A 21,302-nucleotide genomic window follows, 5' to 3' on the forward strand; every position below is an offset into this window, starting at 1 on the left:
TCTTTGTCTGTATGCGTTTTAATATCACTATAGTTTTGTGTTTTGCTCCCAGCCTGTTCCCGAGGAACTGCAGAATGGAGAGGGCTTTGGCTACATCATCGCCTTCAGGCCTGTGGGCACGGTCACGTGGACGCGAGCGGTTATCTCCACGCCGGGCGTGGCACGTTACATCTTCCGCAATGACACCATTCCACCCTTCTCGCCTTTCGACGTAAAAGTGGGGGCATACAACAACCGAGGGGAGGGGCCCTTCAGCTCTATTGCCACCGTGTATTCAGCAGAGGAAGGTACGTTCAGATTGCACAGCCCTGCAGCAAGAGTGATGCTTAAATAAGCTATAATCTCTCTCCTTACGACTATGACCTTGAATAGTAATGATGAAATGATAATTTTTTTCCAGTGCTATTATTTCCGTCCCCTCTCAAGCTAGGAATGTCAACTTGATATTAGTTATCGTGCTGGTAGATTACAGGAAATCCTAGCAGGCACTTACCACACCATGCTGTCAGGGAGGTATTCTGTTAATTGAATTTGCTGGGCAAAATAGTCTTCGCTTATGTCAGTCACAGATCTCGTTAAAAGAGAGTGGGGAAATAGCTTTTTAGTGGAACTACAGGTATATTCTGTGTCTTTAATCTTATAGCTATTAGTGTGTGTGTGATGGTGTTGGATGAGTCTCTGGGATTCTTACCAGCGCTCTATTTTCTGCAGTCCCTGGTGTGGCTCCTAAGAGGGTTAGGACTAGAAGTGTGTCTGCAGTGCAAATTGAAGTGATCTGGGAAGCTCTCCCTGCCATCCCTGAAAGAGTGCTTGGATATGAGGTATGTGAGGACTCATATCATTCTTTTCTTTCTTTTTTTCTTAAATAACATGATATATGAGCTTTTCCCTGTGGCTTGTTTATCTGATCATAACATTCCTTTTATTGTTCTAAAAAAAATATTTTTTTTCATTTCTTTTTACTTGTAATATCCCACTATATATTCATATGCATTTCTGCAAGGATTTTTTTTTTAAGTGTAATAATATCATGAAATGACCCCCAACACTGCACCAACAGCAAACCAACAAGATTAAAATAAAATCCCTTATCCTTTCAAGAATGCAAAGAGGGCTTTGCTGTTTTCTTTTCCTCCCCGATGCTCTTTCAATATCTGTCACCTCTGGCCCTCAGCACAAAGCTCTTCAGTTGCCATGGCGGTGGCCACATTGTCCTTTTGGAACAGAGCTCAATTCTCCAAACGCGGTCCTGAAGTGGATTTAAGCTGCTGAATCTCAATAGGCCACCGACAGTATGGATCCGGAGCTGTGGAGTGCACATATATGGGGCTCAGCCTTTAATAATTACGTTGTTATAATTGCAAATCCAATCCAGTTTCAGTTTAATGTAATCAAAATTAATATTACTGCTTCAAAGATGAATGTACTTACTGTAAACTGAATCCTGCTGCTAATCATACACAACTTTAATTGATAAAAAAAAATTGAAATACAATAATATAACACGATGGAATAGCAGGAGTATTCCTGTGGGCAGACAGTTCAATTTAATTATTTATTGACTTAACTCTTATGTCACTTAATACCAGACATGAATATTGCAGATGATCTAAAGCAAATGAGTCTGTTTGCTTTATCAAATATCACTTCAACTGCACACTTAATTAGAGGCTAATAGCCTGATGAAAATCAAACTCAACAGAGCACAGGATCCTGTTTTGCTGTATAAAGTGGTGATTTACATATAAAGCATTTTGAAATATTTATCCAGATTTATCCATAACCTCTTCACTTCTAATATCCAGTTTCCTCAGACAAAAGTAAGATGGACAAAACAGGCATTAATCATGAAATTTGTTTCCTGGATCAGTTATCATATGACCTACTACCGCCCTGTTTATATGGCCTGGTTGGTTGAGAGTATGTGCATCAGTTATTGAGACTCCACTAGTGAAAAATGTATTACCTGTCATCTTCCTCCCTTCCCTTCTGTAATACACTCATCATTTCAGATTTCATGATGGCATATTCATTTCAATAATGTAGCGCAATGCACCACAAAAATCTGGCCGTTTGTGCCCATGATTGTCACTATGATTAATTTTTTTTTTTTCCCTAACAGGTCATGTACTGGGAAGACGACACCAAGCCTGACACTGTTGGCAAAGTGCGCATATCTGGAAACTACACGCTGGTTAACATCACAGGGCTGAAAGCGAACACAGTGTACTACCTTTGTGTGGCCGCATTCAATACGGCTGGCCCTGGGCCACAGTCGGCTCCCATCAACACCACCACAAAGAAACCACGTGAGTCCGTCCCAGAGAGGCATTGAAATTATTTACAAATGGTCTTTGTTTATGAATCATGTCAGCCCCTCTCGGATGACGTCGTACTGTCCTCAACATGACAAGCGTAGCACTTCTTCTGCTTTGTTGGTTGTGCTCATAAAATTCAATGTGACAAGGGAACTTTCCATATACCTTGGGGGGGAAAAAAGAAAGAAAAAAATGCAATCAATTGGTTGAGTGGAACATAGCTACAGTGACAATTTAGGTATTCTAAATGGACAAGGGATGTTAAAGCTAATAGACTCCACTCCTGTGCAAACTAGATTTTTAAAATTTGGGGATTTAAGCCATTTAGATGTTCTGCAAAATGTGTGAAAAAGTAACCATTTAATGCATTTGTTTCATGACACCAGTATAGTAAAGAAAATAGGATAGAGAATTTTATGGTGACCCATACCCATAATTCACCAAATTCTATGGTGATGCAGTACATTGAAATGGAAGTTCAATGTACTGCAACACAAGTAAACACAAGCAAATGAAGACACCGTCTTCACCAATTTAACACTACACAACCAAATAATGAAATGCTGAAAACTTGCTGCATTTTTATGTATTTGGTTGTGTTTTCTCACTTTGCCACCCTTGTTCCTGGATGCTGCGCACGTTGTCAATTTACTTTTGTCTATTTGCATGTGTTTTCTAAGTTGCAGTGTGTTGAGCTTTTATTGCCACCGTAGAATTCAATGTCTTAATTAGTAAGGGTGCTGTGCTGCAGCCTCAGTTTACAGTATTTTTCAGACCTATAAGTTGAGAGTTTTTTAAATAAAAAAAAACATAAGTATAAAGCAGGAATCTGTAAATTGTTTTACAATATATGCATGGATCACAGGAAAAAGGTTATGCAGCATATTCTGTAGTATATAATTTTCTCTGTTTCTTTTGCTAGCTCCAGATCGGGCTCCACTCAACATACAATGGACCATGATTGGCTCCACACTCACAATGCACTGGGATCCTGTAGTAGCTTTGGATACAGAGTCAAAGGTCACTGGCTATTTGGTAGGTCCCAATTCACTGCAAAACTCTGATTTGTCTTCAGAATCTGGGATGACGGTTTTTACATCAGCTCATTTTTCTGTGTCACCCTCTCCTGCCTCAGGTGCTGCTGAGGAGACATCGCTACAATGACATCAACACTATCTTGACCAACAAAACCACTGTGGAGCTCAGCCTATCCGCCAATGACAACTATCTCATTCAGATCAAGGCCATGAGTGAAGGCGGCGAAGGTGTGGGCAGTGAACCCATCCACATCCATAAATTAAGTGAGTTTACTGTTGTCTTGTGTTCTTTACATTATTTTCTTTTTGACCACGGATAAACCTGAGGATTCAATAATTCAGAGAGAACATTTAATTTGGCTTCATTGCTTTCCGTTCCAACCATGTGTAATAGACTTATTTTGAGTGCGAGAAAAGCGACCTTTTTAGAAATGCGCGCACAGAGTCATCCATCTCTGCCATTGGGTTATTATTCCTTGTTGACTGGCTGCACAGCGCTGCAGCATATAAAGCAGTTCTGTGCTCCCATCCTGCTGCTGTGCAAAATTGTGAGGCGGCTCAGTTTGCCGCTCTCTTCTTTGATGTGATGCAAACTTTATCTTCCCAGGATACTTAAATAGCCTCTCCTGTTGAAAGCCAGTAATAATGTAGATATGGGAAAAAAAATCACAGTTGGCTTTTGATTTATGATGACTTGTCAGAAATTTAGCGAATAGCACAGCAGAGTGCAGGTTTTGTTCTTGTGATATTAGGGGTATTTCTGCTTCTTCACAAGCTGCTCTCCTGGTTTTGGTTGCAGGTATGGGAGCACGGGGCTCAGGAGCCATCCGCCTCAGCCCATTTTACCTCTCTGCAGTCCTCATCAACGCCATGCTCTGCTCCGCTTGGTGATGTCTAATTGGAGCCTGCAAAGCACCCTCCCTCCCCCTCCATCCCTTCACTCAGCCTGTCCACTGGACTGGCACAAGGCCCGGCTTCAGTGGCAAGACTGGGAAAGACTGGAAAGGACTGGACTCCGCCGAACTCTTAAAGGGACCACGGCACTTTTTTTTAAGGGCCATCAAATAGAGACGTGATGATTTGCGTGCATGATATCTTTTAGAATTTCTTTCAGCGTCATAAGTGCCACCGTGCTCTAGGTTTTATTTTAGAAGTTATGATGTGTACATGACTTATCTTCTTAGTATCTCTGGAGATACTAATGCCTTAAAACCCATTTTACTCATACAGTCCATACCAAAGTAGGAGACAGGCTGCTTACAGGTTTCGTTAACCCTATATTTAACCCCCTTGTTTTACAAAAACAAGTACTCACAAGAATTCTTCTTCTCAAGATCAACTTCCCAACACATGATTGACCTATAGTCATTGGTTTCGTCCATATTTTACTATCTCAAAAATAAATCTTAAACTAAATCAGTTCCATTGACAGAACATCAATTAATATCCTCATCACATTTCTTTGCAGCTTTGCCAAACGTTTACCAGGCTTTGTCAGATATATGAAAGATGCATAGCAAATTGATCAACTGTGCCCCAAACCCACTTATCTCTGCATACTGAAATAATATTAGGTCTGTTCGAGAGCCAAAGTCTCCTGAGCTTAAGGCCCTCGCTACAATACTCTAAGAGATCGCCATCTCTTGCTCCTCTAAATAATAAATGCGTATCACACTCTGCATTCTCAGTCTAGGTAAAAAGCCGGGATTGCAGAAAAGAGAGACACGTGGTGTCACTATGTCAAGCAGATCCCATGTGCACTGTCCCTCTTCTACATTTAGACGACCTGTGTTCAAGATTTGTATATCATATCGTGGAACATGTACCATCTACACCCATATGACCAGCTGGCCCAGTGCACAATGGACTACAGGATACCCGTGCCTTCACTAGAGCTCACTCCAATTTCTTTCTTTTCAAATAGCTTAGGGGAAAGATTCATGTTGCAGAAGAGGCATTGTTTGCTTTTCTTTCTGAAAAAATTAGTTAGGAAGACAGGAAACTCAGAATGTAGAGGGAGCCCATTATTGGAAAAGGTATGTTAATTAAATTTTCATTGAGAAAAGTACACCAGGGTTACCTAAAACAAAAAGCGTTGGAAGCTTTAGGAAAGCCGCAATGGATTGAGATATATAGCCGAAATTTTGGTCCCAGTATTTATGGTCACTGGTGTAATAAATGTATGACTCCACCCGAAGCATAATTTATGAGCTATTAAGGCATCAGAATAATTGATGCCAATACCGCGGTGAAAGTGCTCTGACTGGAAATGGAGCGAAAGGCATGGCTGTCATTTTACCCCCATCCCATTACTGTCTATTGGACCCATACCGGACTGAACAGTAACAAAAGAACATTGCTACTCTGCTGAGTGAGCTACTTTTCACGCCCTTTTATCATGTGGATGATTCTGTGAAAAGCCACCCAAGAAGGAGCTGAGGTGTGATTGCTGGGGTCCTGACAATGGTCATGTGGATGTGGAAGGATACAGTCAACTGAACTGCTACACATTACTGTGCCTTTGCCGAACAGGGGGCTGTGTACGGTCATTAGCTAAGAGGTTGTCGCCGTCTGTATTTTGCACTCTCTTCCCCCTGTCTTCCCCAAAGTCGAATGAAAGCACAAGGAATTGATGCAGGGTGACTGGATGTCCTCACTTAGGCGTCTGAACAGGTGTGCAGACCCCAGAGGCCTCGTAAAAAGTCCAAACGGCCGACATAATCAGGCTGTCCTATCTGCTCCTTGAATGGTTTCATAAAGCTCTGTGCTCTTTGAATAGACTGCTGCAGACCAGTCGATGTGATATTGATTTTGCTGCCCCATTATTACAGCTGTCACAATTCAGCTGCTTGATTGACTGATGGCCGTGTTCTTATTGCACTCGTTCTGTTGTGATACAGTCAATGATGTCTGACTTTATTCCCTAGCAGACCACTTCATAGGCATTCTTTTTTTCTGTTGTGTTTTAGTTTGCTTTTACTAGAAATCTCACTGTATTTGCTCAACTTTTCAAGTATTTTGTAGTGTAGTGGTAGATTGTGATTTTGAATTGGAGCAGTGACCTGAAATTGATTGGCTGGTTGATTATTTTGAGTCAAAGTACTACTGTATCTTTCTTTCCAGCAGCATAAAAGCCTAGTCACACCAGCATTTAAAACAGTTAAATTTCATAGCAAAATCAGTTCATTTCAATGGAATTGCTGTGATCAGCTTGTGATCACTTGTGAGGAGAAGTAAATCCGTGTAAATGTATACATTGGTGAACTTTCTTGTGCCATTAACCATTAGCAAACCGTCTTGACATAAATAATCCAAAATGGAGGAAGCTAACATAGCTTATTTGCTGTGTTGCACTAACCACTTTCATTCATCCCTCCTCTGTTGGAGTATGACCTTCTCCACAAAAGAAGCAACGTTTAAGACAAGTTATGACAAAGGTTTTGGTAGGACAAATATGTCTATGGAATAAACTCTGTGAACTTAATGGCCTGTTATTTCTAACTGACAGTGAGCGGGGACTGCCAGGACATTTTTCCAACCTCTCAATAACCCGAAAAATTCCCTTTTGGTCCTAATTTCACCACCAGCGGCGTCCCGCTGGTGGTGAAATTACGAATCCCACTATTGCCACGCCAAGACCCGCCCTACAAAGCAGCTTGATTGGTTGGGGTTAGGCATTTGACCTTGAGTGGTTAAGGTTAGGATAGCCGATTGGTCAGGGGATAGGACCTATACAAATGGGGTTACGTTACCTTGCGTAAGCATGGACGCCTGGCCAATAAATGCTATTGAAGGGCGGGTCTTGGCGTGGCCATAGTGGGATTCGTAATATCGCTGGTGGGCGTCGGACTAGTGGGCTGTAGGGCCAAAGGGAATTTTTTGGGTTATTGAGAGGCCGGAACAATGGAGTGTCGGAAAAATGACATGGCACCCAGTGAGCAAACTAGCTAGCTTGGAGAGCTTTCTTTTTAAGTGATAAAGAACAAAAACACTGACTAGCATTAACATGTTCCCGGTAGTGATGTCCAAATGAAGCTTTGTGAACCATTTTCTCTTTTTTCTGAGCCCACTAGATGGGGCTCTCTCTTCAACAAAGGGTTGCAAATACACTGAATTGCCATTCCTTTAACCTTTTTCTTTGAACAGAGAGCGCCATCTAGTGAGCTCAGAAAATAAAGAAAATGGTTCACGAAGCTTCATTTGGCCATCACTAGTTCCCGTTTGTCTAACGCAATTAGCTGTTGGCTCGACAGCTACTGTAGTTCACAAACTAGTCCTGCAAAATCAACTAGAGTATGTCCCCAATCTTCCTGCAAAATCTTCCTCTTTTTCACAGACACATGCAGATGAATATCGCTGTGCCACTTTTTGGTGTGACTGGGCCTCAAAGCAGCTTGTGTGTGCAAATATTTGATCCAAGTGGTTGTAATATTTCTGTTAATATCTAAATAAGGTAACCCCATCACAAGATGGCAGACTTATAGGTTATTAATTTACAGTTTTTCAATGTGTGGCAATTTCTCAGAGTTTTATAATTTTTACATAGTTGTAACTCTGCCTAATGTTCCTTACCTTTGCTCATGCTCACTTAAGAAAACAAAACTATTGTTTCTGGCCTTGTGCTTTAATAAATACTACAAAGTACAATCTAAAGGAAGTGAAGGAAGTGATCAGAGCCATCCGTTGGAATTGACGAATTGTATTGATCACAGAACCACAACATATCTATTTATATCCACATGGTCTGTTTGGTTAGATTGGTTTCTGTGGTTGTTGTTGCTAGGAGTGTACCGCATGTAAATAGCTTGCATATATTTTTTAAACATGGCCATCAAAGACAACCTCACTGCTTTTATATAGTGTGTTCTCCGACCTTAATACTGGTGTATTAATCAATGATCTCTGTGAGATACTGACATGTAGAGTGGCATTTTCATATTGAAAAGTAACTGTTTTGTCTTGTATACTAAAATTGTGCATGTTAACCATTGTTTGTGAATTTGTGTTGTTTTTTTTCTAAAACTATAACTTAATAAAAATGTTTATTCCAGCTAGTGGGCTGCCTGCGTCTGCCTAACTACACACACCAACCACTTTCTTCCAGATCCAAATCCCCAAGGGTCTCCCAAGCCCCAGGTTTGGGAGACCCTTGGGGGTCTTTAGCACGGTTTATTGTAGAAAGGCTACCGCAAGAAAAACTTGTAGATTATCAAAAAAACATTGGCTGACTGATGTTTGTTTGACTGCCGATGTTAGCTAATAGCGTTAGCGTGCTAACGTTAGCTAGCTCTGCTAGCTAGCGCGCTGCAATCATGTCCGATGGCAGACAGAATTGCAAAATAAAAAGCAATCCAACAGCACATTATACAATGTAAATAAAGACACGTTTTCTTGCGGCGGCCTTTATAAAATGAGCAGTGGTGAAAGTTATAATAGTCTAGCATGTTATGATTGGGAGTGACTGAAGACTCTTCTCTTCTCCGTTTTTGGTGAATTTCTGTAGCAAAAACAGCGCCACCTATAAGCCTGGAATATGAAGTAGCGTGTTGAGTCTTTTACAAATGGATCCATTTGGACACACATTTTTTTTACACGGTTCCAGGGAAGAAGATGTATCCAGAACTCAGCCACACAAATTCCAACCAGGACAAAAAGATTGGACAATATAATTCCTGTACTCTGAAACTTTCGATGGTTACCTGTTGTTTTCATAATTCAATTTAAAATACTAATATTGGTTTACAAAGCACTTGCCTGCCTGGCTCCAGTACATCTCAGACATGCTGTTGGTTTATGAGCCCAGTAGATCTCTTCGGTGACAAAGTAGAAATCGCCTCGATGTGCACAGAGCACTTTAAAGTTTGGTGAGATGGCATTCAGTATTAATGCACTCCAAGAATGGAACAGTTTGTATCCTGATCTCAGACTAGCTCCAACACTGTGTTCTTTTAAAACCAAACTATAGATCTTCCTTTTAACGCGAACATTTTCTTAAGTGAACACACTGTATTTGTAGTGTATTCTTGTTTGCAGGGTGCAATTTGTGAGAAAAAAAAAACAGAGGGGGGATGTTTTTTGATACAAACAAAACATTGCAAGAATGGCATCCCCCTTCCAATACCATGGATATAGTGCCACTCAGCCAGGCATGCCAAAACAATTATTTATGAACTTCAATATTCAGCGGAAAATATCAAAATGAAATAGCACAACATGGTGTCAACATGAAACACAACGCATTCTAACCGGGAAAAGGTTCACTCCCCAGCACTATAGCCGTCGTCTGGAGCTCTGTAGTGGCTAAGTACAACCAGCAACTGCGGCTCAGATTTTATCGTTCTATCGCACTAGAGACTGTTCGCGTTACATCGCTTTACTTAGTTCAAAATACTTCTATTAATAATATGGTCCGTTGGTGAAGTAGCATTGATCACTTTGAGGGGGGGATACATTTTGTCCCCACTGGGGATAAAAAATAATTCAGCAGAGGCAGGGATATATAGAGCAGAAAGGAGGAAATCCCATGCATCCCCCCTGCAAAACGCACCCTGCTTGTTTGTATGTGTAAATGTGATAGACTATGTATTTGTATGTGTATATGCATAGATGTCTATCTGTTTATTTGCACATTCTTTGCTGTTTTCTTTTTTTTTTTAATTAACTGCTTTTGAATGATATGTTTCTTTACAAATACATTTTATTTTAATTTAATTAATAGCCATGGCTTTAGAGATATCAAGTGAAATCCAATGTGTAAGTGAGATGTATCAACTACATCATAGCAATGCTCGATTGAAGTTAAGGTGCGACCTTTCATAATCCCAGGCTGGCCAGGCAGGAATGGCAGAAAGCTTCTGGGATTCACACGTCAATGGCAAGCAGGCCTTTTTAGTCAGTGAGATCTAAACAGGATGACTTTATGCCACAGCAGTTTGTAGAGCAAGGGAGTGTTTCTGAATATAATCACCCGATTCATCAAAGGACAGCTTTGCCCGGCCTTCTCCGCTGTGCATTTTACCCATCATTAGCCCCACACAGGCACAGTATCTGTGAAGAATAGATGTTTCTTTATTTCTGACCAGAGGCTGTCTCTAAGTAATATATACGCTGTGTGATTCAAACTTAAAGGTTGCTTATTTGCTTTCACCCCTTGATGGCCTCCCTGTTCGGTTTGTACAGTATCTTTGAAGAGATGCAATCTAGTATGCATGCAAATGATTACTATTGAATGTCCTGTGGTAATGATAAATATACAAAATAATTTCTTTTAAGCACGACTTCTGCCAAAGTGGCATTTCCTTCAGTGTGGGGAAATGTTTTTAAAACATAGATGGGCTGTTTCATAAGTCTCACAAAATACTCTCTTAAAATGATTTAAAAATAAAAGTTCACTTAATGTTCTTCTTATAAAATGAAGCAGCAGTAATTGCTCTGCTGCATCGGGGTAAGCATGATCTGGGTATTGTAGGTTGTTGAGGTAACAGTTGAATTACATTTGTGATTAACTTAAGGCCCCACTTTCTTATTTATTCCTAATGCTATATCAAGATTTTTAAATTGTGAATTTCCCCTCGCGGGATAAATAAAGGCATTCTTCTTCTTCTTCTAGTCAAAATATTTTGTCCTTTTGACATGGACCCTCTGATGTGCTGTGCAAAGTGATTACAGATTCCACATCAATGTGCATTTAAGTGAGAAAAAAGGTATTGTCAGCATGCTATATCAGTTTATTGTTCCCAGGAATTTTTCATTTTCATAGAAATCAAAAGAGTTTGTCCTTCGAGACATTCAATCACTACAAGTGCTTTAGAAAGGATTAGAAAGATTGATGGAAATGAAAAATACCAAAGCAATCATGCGAAAAATCACCCTTCCTCTAAGTTGCTAGAAAAACCAAGTCACATTTAATTAAAAAAGTGTATTAATAATTTGCAAAATACATTTATTCACCCTCTTATATAGATCATCGATTGTGAAATGAATGGGTACAGCCAGGAGGTGGTTATCTTAGCTCAGCTTAGCAAAAGATACCCAAAAACACCTTGGTTTTTGTATGGATTAAAAAAAAAAAGATATAAGATAATAACTAATTGTAACAAAATCTTTATATTTAATGAACAATGAGTTCATGGATGGTTTGGTTTCAATCTTCTCTAATTCTTAGCAAGAAAGGGTTTTTCCATATTAATATCTCAAAATCTTGAACTATTCCTTCAACACTAATACTTAATTATGGGTTATTTAAACTAAAATGTACAGTAGAGTAGCCTAAGATATAGCAGGTCTATTTTATCTTTGAATGTTATGGATTTAAAGTCATAATTAGCTTAAATCTTTTTAATAATACTATTTTAAATAAAGGGCGAGTAAGGGGCATTTGTAGCTTTACTGTATATAGCTATTGTATACTGAATGAATGAGAATACCATTACATGTGAACAATGATTCAAATCTAGCTGTGTGTTGGTGATATTTCCCTCCATGTTTTTCAACCTCAGTTTTGGGATCTGTGAATCCATGTCTCAGGCTATCCTTACACCACATTTCACATAATAAGGAGGTGAATGACGACTTTTTCCACTAATGTCAACTGTATCACACATTGTTATATATATGTTCAGTGAGCGAAAGAGAGAGAGAGAGAGACTAGTATAGTTTTATGCATCATGTCATCAGATGCTGTAAGATACTTAAGGTGTAAAAAGGTAAAAAGGCCATTAAAATGTAAATCATAAAGAATAAATTATACAGTATGTTTACCTTCACGTGACATCCACTAGGCTTGAGGTACAGACCAAGGGTTCTGCCACAGTGAGTTGGCTATTCATAGATTTCTTTTCAACAGCAGCACAGCTCCTTAGCTCTGTCCCTGGGCATTATAGATGCTCCATCAGTGTTCCCTAATTAGGAGGGCATCTTTTTTTTCTTTTTCTTTTTTTTTACAGACGACAAGGGAGGGGACACAAGAGGGAGGTTTGGAAATTAATCACCTAGGTTAATTAATGAGGGGGTATCTGCTCTGTGTGGCCGGAGAACAATATGAGAAGAAGCAGTTCAACGCGAGCTCCATTCATCACTCTGGAAATTGCGGGGAGACACAAGCTGAGCAAAGCTTTTAAAGGAAATGTTTAATGTAGGCACATATGTAAGGAAAAGAAAATCATCATCTCAAATATAATATGATTATTTAACCCAATATTTGCTATTGTCTAAAGGCAAATCTTCTGCATACATTCAGTTTGAATGGACCTGGATTCATTTATCGTCAAAGAGCTCCTGAATGTCATCCTGTGAGCCTCCTGGAAGCATTCCCACCCCCGCTGAGCATTCAGTCTTGAGTCTTCAGATTATTACCCAGATAATTACATTTTAGATTATTTCTGGTTGACTCCAGCTTCTCCTGTCTGTTTCATCAATCATTAAGTTGAATTACACATCATGTAGTGTGCAGACTTCATCAGCAGGGTCTGAACTTTCACGAGCAACTATAAGGGATCCACGCTCAGTGTGTAAGCTAATATTTAGCACATCTGACAATGGTAAAAATATAACTCACCTATTTCTGTGATGTTGTACAGCTCAAGTTTCAATAAAATAAGTGTCTCAACTATTGTAACTACGTCAATAGCGTACAGCCATGCTTCATTGCAGAGCTATTTGTATGTAGGCTGCTAGCTTCTGAAAAAAATGAAAGCATAAAGCAAAGTGAAAATATGGACATGCTTTTATGCTACATGAAGTGAATAGAAAATGAGATCAATCTTGATAAAGTTAGTTGTGGTGAAAAATTGCACAAAGCAAGCAAGGAGATATGTCAAGTTTGCTTGAGGGAATAGAGTTTTGCCATGTGAAAATTGTAAAAGAAATATTACTTTACTGCACCAGACAGGAGAGTAGTCTAGGGATATATTTAATAAACATGATAAGAGCTGTCACATTTTGGATTTTATTTACATTTGAGAAGTGGCTCATATCTTAAATTTGAACATAACCATGAGTGGAAAAAGTCCAGATGATGACATGAGAGGGACAGACTGGGACAAGGTCTTCCCTTCCGACTCCAGTGAGGTCAAGGGAATCTCACATGGGAGCTTTGACTCACAGAGGGCTTCAGCCAAACCACCTCACCGACCAGCTCCCAGATTTCACTGAGCCTTGGAGGATACATTCAAGGCTCCTTCCAGGAGGCAGCTGGTCAGGCGTGGAGGGCCAGGAGACAGTGGCTGTGCACTGGCGGTTTCTGCGGGTGACTTCATAACCACTGGAAAGTCCTGCAGAGGCACACAGGGTCACCTCAGGACATTGCTTATTGTCTTAAAAAACATTGCTTTCAGATGACTCTTGGAAGTTGTACAGTATAAATGTGGGAAGGAGTTGACGGTAAAAGTGTAGTCTATATCAGCCCGGTCTCAGAGAATTCTGTGAAATGATAACAAATTGTTAACACTGCATTACGTGGTGGTGGCATGGAATGTGTGAAAATTCTGTGTGGCCACCACGGAAAACAATGCCAATGTAAAGTCAATGAGAAGATGACGAAGCATTAAGAGCGACTATGGTAGCGAGTAGTATGAAAGCCCGAAAATCTGCATAGGGAGGCTGGATGGGGGGGTGGATGGGTCAAACAACACAGGACTTTCAACCAGGAGACCGGGGATCGTGTCCCTCGTGTCACGTTTCCAAAACCCAACCGTCGCTTTCTTCTTTTACTAAACCCACTCGTCCTGTTCTTCCTTTCCTAAACCCGTTGTTGTCCCGTGTGTCATAAGCCCCCCCACGACCTTTTCCTTAACTTAAGGGGCCGTGTTCATTTCACGGAATTCTTCCGTGGGCCCATCACGGAATTATTTGCCATTCCGTGAAACTGCCACAGATTTTGAGTTATGGGGCCGTGTTCATTTCACAGAATTCTGTCTATATCGACGACGTTTCATTTACGGGATAGTTCTGGTGCAGCCGGTGATGAGGTTCCACCAGATGTCCCTCATTTTCGGCCGGATGTCCCTCCCCTTCCACTTCTTTTTTTTGTGTAAAATTCTCACCACACACACTCGTCAGCCATTTGAATTCCAGAGGATGCCTCCCTGCTTGCACATGTTCCACCAAAACAAGCAAATCCGCCATTTAACGCCGCCCAAGACGATTGTGATTGGTTTAAAGAAATGCCAATAAACCAGAGCACATTTTCTCCTATCCAGGAATGTTGTGTGGACTAGCCAATGTCTGGCAATGCGAGACTAGTAAAAGTGTAACACACCTTTTAATATTTCCTTTGTTTTAGAGATCAAGATAGATTAAAGTGAACCAAAAAAAATAATAGTCTTTCACTGTTTTTTCTATCAGTGAGGGCTAGACAGGCAGGTTTCTAACAGGCAGGTTTCTACTTCAAATCCCAGCACCAGTGGGGGAAATCTAAGCAGGAGAAGTAAATGAGGAATGTTTTTTTTTCCTCCCTCCACGACTACCATTGAAACTGCCCTTGTTATAGGCACTTAACCCCCATTTGCCCTTGTGGCGCTGCTCTGTGGCCAACAGCAGAAGACTGTGCTGGGCAGCCCCTATAAATGTAACTGAGTGAGCAGGAAGCATGGCATTTACCATATTTACACAGATAAGAGATAACAAATTAGAAAAACAAGGTCAGCATGTGCTTCTGAATGCTAAAACAGCATTTTTATTTACAAAGGGTGACCTAGATCACATCATTGTGGTTTTTCAATCTCAGAATGTACCCACACAAGGACAAGAACTTTCTATTACCTTTTTCAACGCATTTCTAAAGATACAGAAATTTCAAGAAAACTCATTATCAGAAGCAGATGCTAACATTTGACCATAATTTGATCTTTTGAGGATAATTCCACATCATTACAACGAAGTTACTACGAATTCAAAGTTTATTCTCCACCAGGAAACAACATTTCACAAAACAACCTCACCACCAGTTTGTGACAAAGTCCAGCCAAAATCAGTTGCAACATTTGCGTTAAGGTTGAGAGAAAGCAGTGTTTGCTGTAAGAATAACTACACACACAAAAACATAAAACTACGATTTTTCATGTCTCACCTGTCATTTTTTTCAACATTTAAGCACATATTTGAAGTATTTACTTAAAAAATGTCTGTATGTACCACCTAAAGGATAAAATGAGCAGAAGCCATTCATTTTGAAATCCTTTGTGTAGCAGAACAATTGTCCTAAGACACATCATCAGAGATGGGGAAGTCGTGGACAATCCCTTTGCAAGATCACGAATAACTCTCAATTTCAAATGTCACGATGAGAGGGATCAGATTGTAAACAGGAGAGTAAATCTGTGAGAGTGAGTTTTCCCTTCATCATTTACCTGTATTGTGTGTTTTTTGTACTGTTACTATGTCAGAATTGCGTCTCTAAACTGTGGAAGCTCTGGTTCGAAGCTAATTTATCCCGGCTCAGCAGTAGCTGCTAATATTAACAGGCTTTCATGGATGCCAGCAGAGTGATCGCACTTAACTAGAATTGTATTTCTCTTCTGTGGCAGTAAACACAACGCACGGAGCCTGCAGAAAACTGTGCCACTAAGTTTCAATGGATATTCAGAGCTGACAAACAGTGCTGTGTTACACAGCAGGGCTATGACTATATACTGGCACTCCCCCACACACAAACAGGAGAACCTCTTGCCCAGACAGCGACGCTCTCAAAGGGATATAAACGTGCTCCACTGGACTGTGCATTTTCAGCGGAGATATGACGAGCTCTACAGTAGCTGCTCATCATGGCTGATTAGCTCATGACTACCAGCAGCGCAGCCATGCTGGCAGCTACAATGGATGCACTGAGCGATAGTAAGTCAGTGTCCACGCATCCCCACCCACTTCATAGCCACAAAGTGTGATGGTTAACCGTCACGTTTCATTTCCGTGATTGTTCAGGTGCCGCCAGAAATCCCACCGGATGTCCCTCATTTCGTCCGGATGTCCGTCACCTGTGTTGGAATTTTAAACTCCGGTTGATTTCTGAGGACTATGGTTAACTGCTCCTCAGATCTCTGCAGAGTAAATCCAGACAGCTAGCTAGACTATCTGTCCAATCTGAGTTTTCTGTTGCACGACTAAAACAAACTTTGAACGTACACATGTTCCACCAAAACAAGTTCCTTCCCAAGGCTTTTTTTGCAGAGGCCCCTTTACTCCGTCCAACGCATGGCGCCACCCAAGACGATTGTGATTGGTTTAAAGAAATGGCAATAAACCAGAGCACATTTTTCTCCCATTCCAGAATGGTGTGTGGACTTGCAAAACTACCCCTCACTCTCTCTCTGTTGTTGTTGTTTTTATTTATAATAATGTAGAAGGGAGTATTTTAGCAGAATTTGAGAGTGGACTTATTCTTTAATAGGAGACAGGATGCAAACAGTGGGCCTGAATGTCAATCCCCCAACCACCTCCACTATAAAAAGGTCACACTACCCGCACGGCCACGAGAGATCCTTGTCAGGAACACTTCAAGATTCCTCGCTCTCTTTGTTCAAAACTGCTCTCACATCATGTGTTTTCTAAAATGACATGCTTCCCTCTCTCATTACATCTATTGTCACTTTCCCCTCTGTTTGAATGGCATCCTTGTCTTTTCTGCCTTTGTGAGACTGATGTTGCTTTTGAGTGTTGCCTCCTGTGTTGTGTATCATCTGTCGTCTTTCCAGGTCTTCGTGGTAGAGACGACTTGTGCGATCCATATCTTTTCTCCTAAGTATATTGTTACTTCTGTCTGCTTGTCCTACTAATGTCTTTATTTACAGACATCTATTCTATGTCTGTCTTCTTAAGGTCTCTCCAGTTTATACTGTTAGAGGGCATTTTTGTGGAGTTTTTCCTTATCTGAATCAAGAGTCTATAGAGGGTATCATATGTTGTACAGACTGTAAAGCCTTTAAAGACAAATTTGTGATTTTGGGATGTATAAAATAAATTGATTAGCTAGCGCTGACTGTATATTTTGGTTAGAACAGTCCCAATGTTATTATTACCAATTACCAAGACCCAGGTTGTTATAAACCAGAAATAACCTTTAAGTCTATTGTATGTCAATTTCACATCAATATGTAGGCATATGTTTTCTGGGAAAACAAATATCATTGAGTTTGATCAATCAGGAAGAGTATTTTTCATCAGGATAGAGCTGTACGTCTTCCCAGTTTAAGACTGGATGTTGTTTTTCCATTGGAGACCTTTTCACCACCTAAAAGTAATGTCAAAGTGTAACATTAGATATGCCTTTTTGAGCAAAGGTAGGTAGAAAGGTAGAAAAAGCAGATTGTATTTATAACATATGTACCCACGATCTTTTTTATTTCTGAACTTGTTTAATTGCATTTTGGCAAATCTATTTTTTGTTAAACATTGCCAGTTTTATTGCAGATCAGTACATGCGCCTTGATGAATGAAGACAGTGATAGATGATTTTCTTGATGCTTTATCATTTTCCCTAAACCGTTAGGAATTTTCTGCTAAAGCAACTTCAAATGATTATTCTAAAGCTCAAATAATAAACCTTAATGATAAATCTTCCCCAGGATCCAAGCAATAAGGTGCTGAAACTAAATTATAGATACACTTGATCCACACTAGACACTTCATACTTTTTTCAGCATACTTAGTGATACGAGTTTTAAGTTTGCAACCTGAAAGCCTTAAAACAAGGAACCATGTTAGTTCATTCTGTTTTCTTTATATAATTAGAAAACAAGTGTGTGGTTTGAGTTAAAACACCTGTCCCAATAAGTAATGCTTCCGGAACACAAACACCTGTTTTCTGGTTGAAAGTCTTAGATTTTCCCCTTCACTTCTTCTGGGACACAAACTCCACTCCACTGCTTATAAGCCCTGAGTTTTGGGAGCCATCCACCACACAGACCTCATCCCTATGCAAATGTTTGCGGTATTATACTAGTCTTATATCTTATACTATATAGTCAATGTGGGGCTTGCAGAAATAAATATGTGGAATACATATGAATTACAGTGCATTACATGTCGTGGCTATATGTACGCATAGTTGACTGACTTTAAAGGGGCTGTACTCAATATTCACAACATTAATATAGCAGTTAACACATATTTGTAAAGATATGGAGTGTGCAGTAATGGCATCCTGAGCAGAGAATGAATTCCTGCTCCCTCTGTGTGTGTTGTAATCTCTCTTATTTCTGCCCACCTGGTGTATATAAATCCAATATTCACTTTCTGTTCAGCTTTGCTTTGGTCTCCACCAACTCCGAAAAAAATATCTGACTATTTAGTTACTAAATGCTCCACTATGTTCACTAGCTTGCCGCTAACTGTCTAATGTTTGCTGCTGGACAGATGCAAAAACATAGAGCTAAGAGACACTGTGGAATTGGTTGATAATTTCCCGATTTTTACTACGTAGCCATTTGACCTATTGTTAAAATAAAACATGTATTAGTGCAGCATTAATATTCCTCAATTCATTTTGTGAGATAGGGAAATGATGGAACAGTTTACCTTGGGTAGTACTGAATAGCAAACTATTGCCATGCTATAATTGATAGTCTAAGTAATATCATTTATTTAACTGTGATCGTTTGCGGTGAAAATGGTTTAGGTTTAATGTGTTTTTAAAGGAGACAAATTGAGATCCTTTCTTCAACGTTTCATTTTGTCCTAACTCTCATTTATTTTCATTGGCATCGGAAACTTGGTTATCTACACGTGTAGATTTACTATTTCTGGATCTATATATATAAATATATATATATATATAAATATATATATATATATATATATATATATATATATATATATATATATATATATTCATGTAGTTATATATAGCACATACAGTACAGCCCTGTGAGTTGCATGCATCATAGCAAGCCATTTACTCAGTCTGGTAGAAGTGTGACAGTTTTAAGAGACGTGTACGGAGAATTTAAACAGGCATTTAACTGAACAGCTAGCATAAAACCAGAGCCTGGCAGATGACATATGTTAATATGTCAGTTCTTTTTCTACACTGTAATTTGTTCTCTTGCACACAAGCCTGGAGCTAATTAAATATGTATTTGAATTATACATTTGTATCAGCAGCAAGCTAAAGCAGTGAATGGTTTGGTAATTAACATTCCCAAACTGCTGTTATGTTAAATCAACCTGTCCACGCAAGTTCAATTTCATTTATATATTCTTTAACAATCATATGTGTCAAATGATGAATATCTTCCAGGGAAATGAACATGTCTCAGCAAATAATTCTTGTTTTTAGCTACTGGATCCCTTTCCGTAATTTCCCAGTTTGTACATTTGTGGTCTTCAGTCTTGCTTAAACATAATTTCTTCAGTCTGCTTCTGGTGTTCATATTGCCCCGAGGTTTCCTGAAGACTGAGGTGCCAATCACGAAGCCTAGTGGTATAAATGAGGTCTGACAATGGGCACCAGAAATCCCTGGGCTGGCTGTAGCACACCCATGTCTTAATTACAGCCTAATTAAGCCACTCAAACACAGATGTGGATTCTGTATGCCGATGGTGTTGAAATTCTTAGTTAAATATACTCATAGGATTGTTTTGCTGTAAGAGGGACATGGGTGCTTTGCAGTAGCTTTTGTATGCATCTGCCAAGATGTGTATATTAGCACAAATATCACGCTCCATGCTGCTGCTGCTGCTGCTGCTGCTGCTGCTAATTGTTGTGATATCCAGCTACACTGGTTCGGATGAACTCACACGCCTATCTAGGCTGTGGCAGAAGTACACTGCAGTGTGATTTTGCGTATCATTATATTAATTTAATCCCCAACAACACCCCAGTTTCATTTACAGTCATGTGAAAAAATTAGGACACCCATGCTAAAGTTGACTAAAAATAGGAATAAAAAAAATCATCTTTTGGAAATTGATCTTAATGCCTTAATTAAAAAAAGAGGAAAAATCCAACCTTTAAGGACACCAATTTTGTTTGTGAATGAATAATGTATTGTAAATAAATAAATGTTCTTCCTTAAAATACAGGGGGCATAAGTCAGTACACCCCTATGTTAAATTCCCATAGAGGCAGGCAGATATTTATTTTTAAAGGCCAGTTATTTCATGGATCCAGGATACTATGCATCCTGATAAAGTTCCCTTGGCCTTTGGAATTAAAATAGCCCCCCCCACATCATCACATACCCTTCACCATACCTAGAGATTGGCATGGTTTTATTTCAGTTAGCCTAATAGCTGGTTTGATTTGCATTGAGAAATGATTTTATGGATAGTACCCCATGCCAATCTCTAGGTATGGTGAAGGGTATGTGATGATGTGGGGGGCTATTTTAATTCCAAAGGCCAAGGGAACTTTATCAGGATCATAGTATCCTGGATCCATACAATAACTGGCCTTTAAAAATAAACATCTGCCTGCCTCTATGGGAATTTAACATAGGGGTGTACTGACTTATGCCCCCTGTATTTTAAGGAAGAACATTTATTTATTTACGATACATTATTCATTCACAAACAAAATTGGTGTCCTTAAAGGTTGGATTTTTCCAATTTTTTTTTATTAAGGCATTAAGATCAATTTGCAAAAGATGATTTTGTTATTCCTCTTTTTAGTCAACTTTAGCATGGGTGTCCTAATTTTTTCACATGACTGTATATATATAGCTGAAATACAATTTGCACAAGATAAATGCAGAGAAGTTATATGTGTCACACACACACATCTGCTACATTCTGAATCAGCCTTGAATTGAAAATACTGTATATGTTTTAATTTTCTTTTTTACATTGTGAGAGTTCAAGGACAGGCACATTCTGAACTGCTGTGAAAAGCGACATACACATTTTTGGTGCCAATATCTTGTCATGGGCTGGCAGGGCAAGTCGATCATTACTATTCTAGTTCATAGCACAGTGGCTCTCATGTGTTTTCGACACAGGGCTTCCTTGATCAGAC

The 21,302-nt window shown here is 39.6% G+C and overlaps 1 protein-coding gene across 1 annotated transcript in view; it reads left to right on the forward strand.

The window, feature by feature from the left end:
- cntn3b (contactin 3b) overlaps window positions 1-4,246 on the forward strand; it is a 42,078-nt gene extending 37,832 nt beyond the window's left edge. The window contains exons 17-22 of the mRNA XM_078247357.1: window positions 53-287; window positions 712-821; window positions 2,123-2,309; window positions 3,241-3,353; window positions 3,454-3,619; window positions 4,155-4,246. Of these exons, the coding sequence (XP_078103483.1) occupies window positions 53-287; window positions 712-821; window positions 2,123-2,309; window positions 3,241-3,353; window positions 3,454-3,619; window positions 4,155-4,246 (903 nt within the window). The remainder of the gene's footprint in view (window positions 1-52; window positions 288-711; window positions 822-2,122; window positions 2,310-3,240; window positions 3,354-3,453; window positions 3,620-4,154) is intronic.
- Window positions 4,247-21,302: the final 17,056 nt, after the last annotated feature.

The sequence above is a fragment of the Sander vitreus genome, chromosome 4, assembly GCF_031162955.1.
Source record: "Sander vitreus isolate 19-12246 chromosome 4, sanVit1, whole genome shotgun sequence".
Taxonomy (NCBI): Eukaryota; Metazoa; Chordata; class Actinopteri; order Perciformes; family Percidae; genus Sander; species Sander vitreus.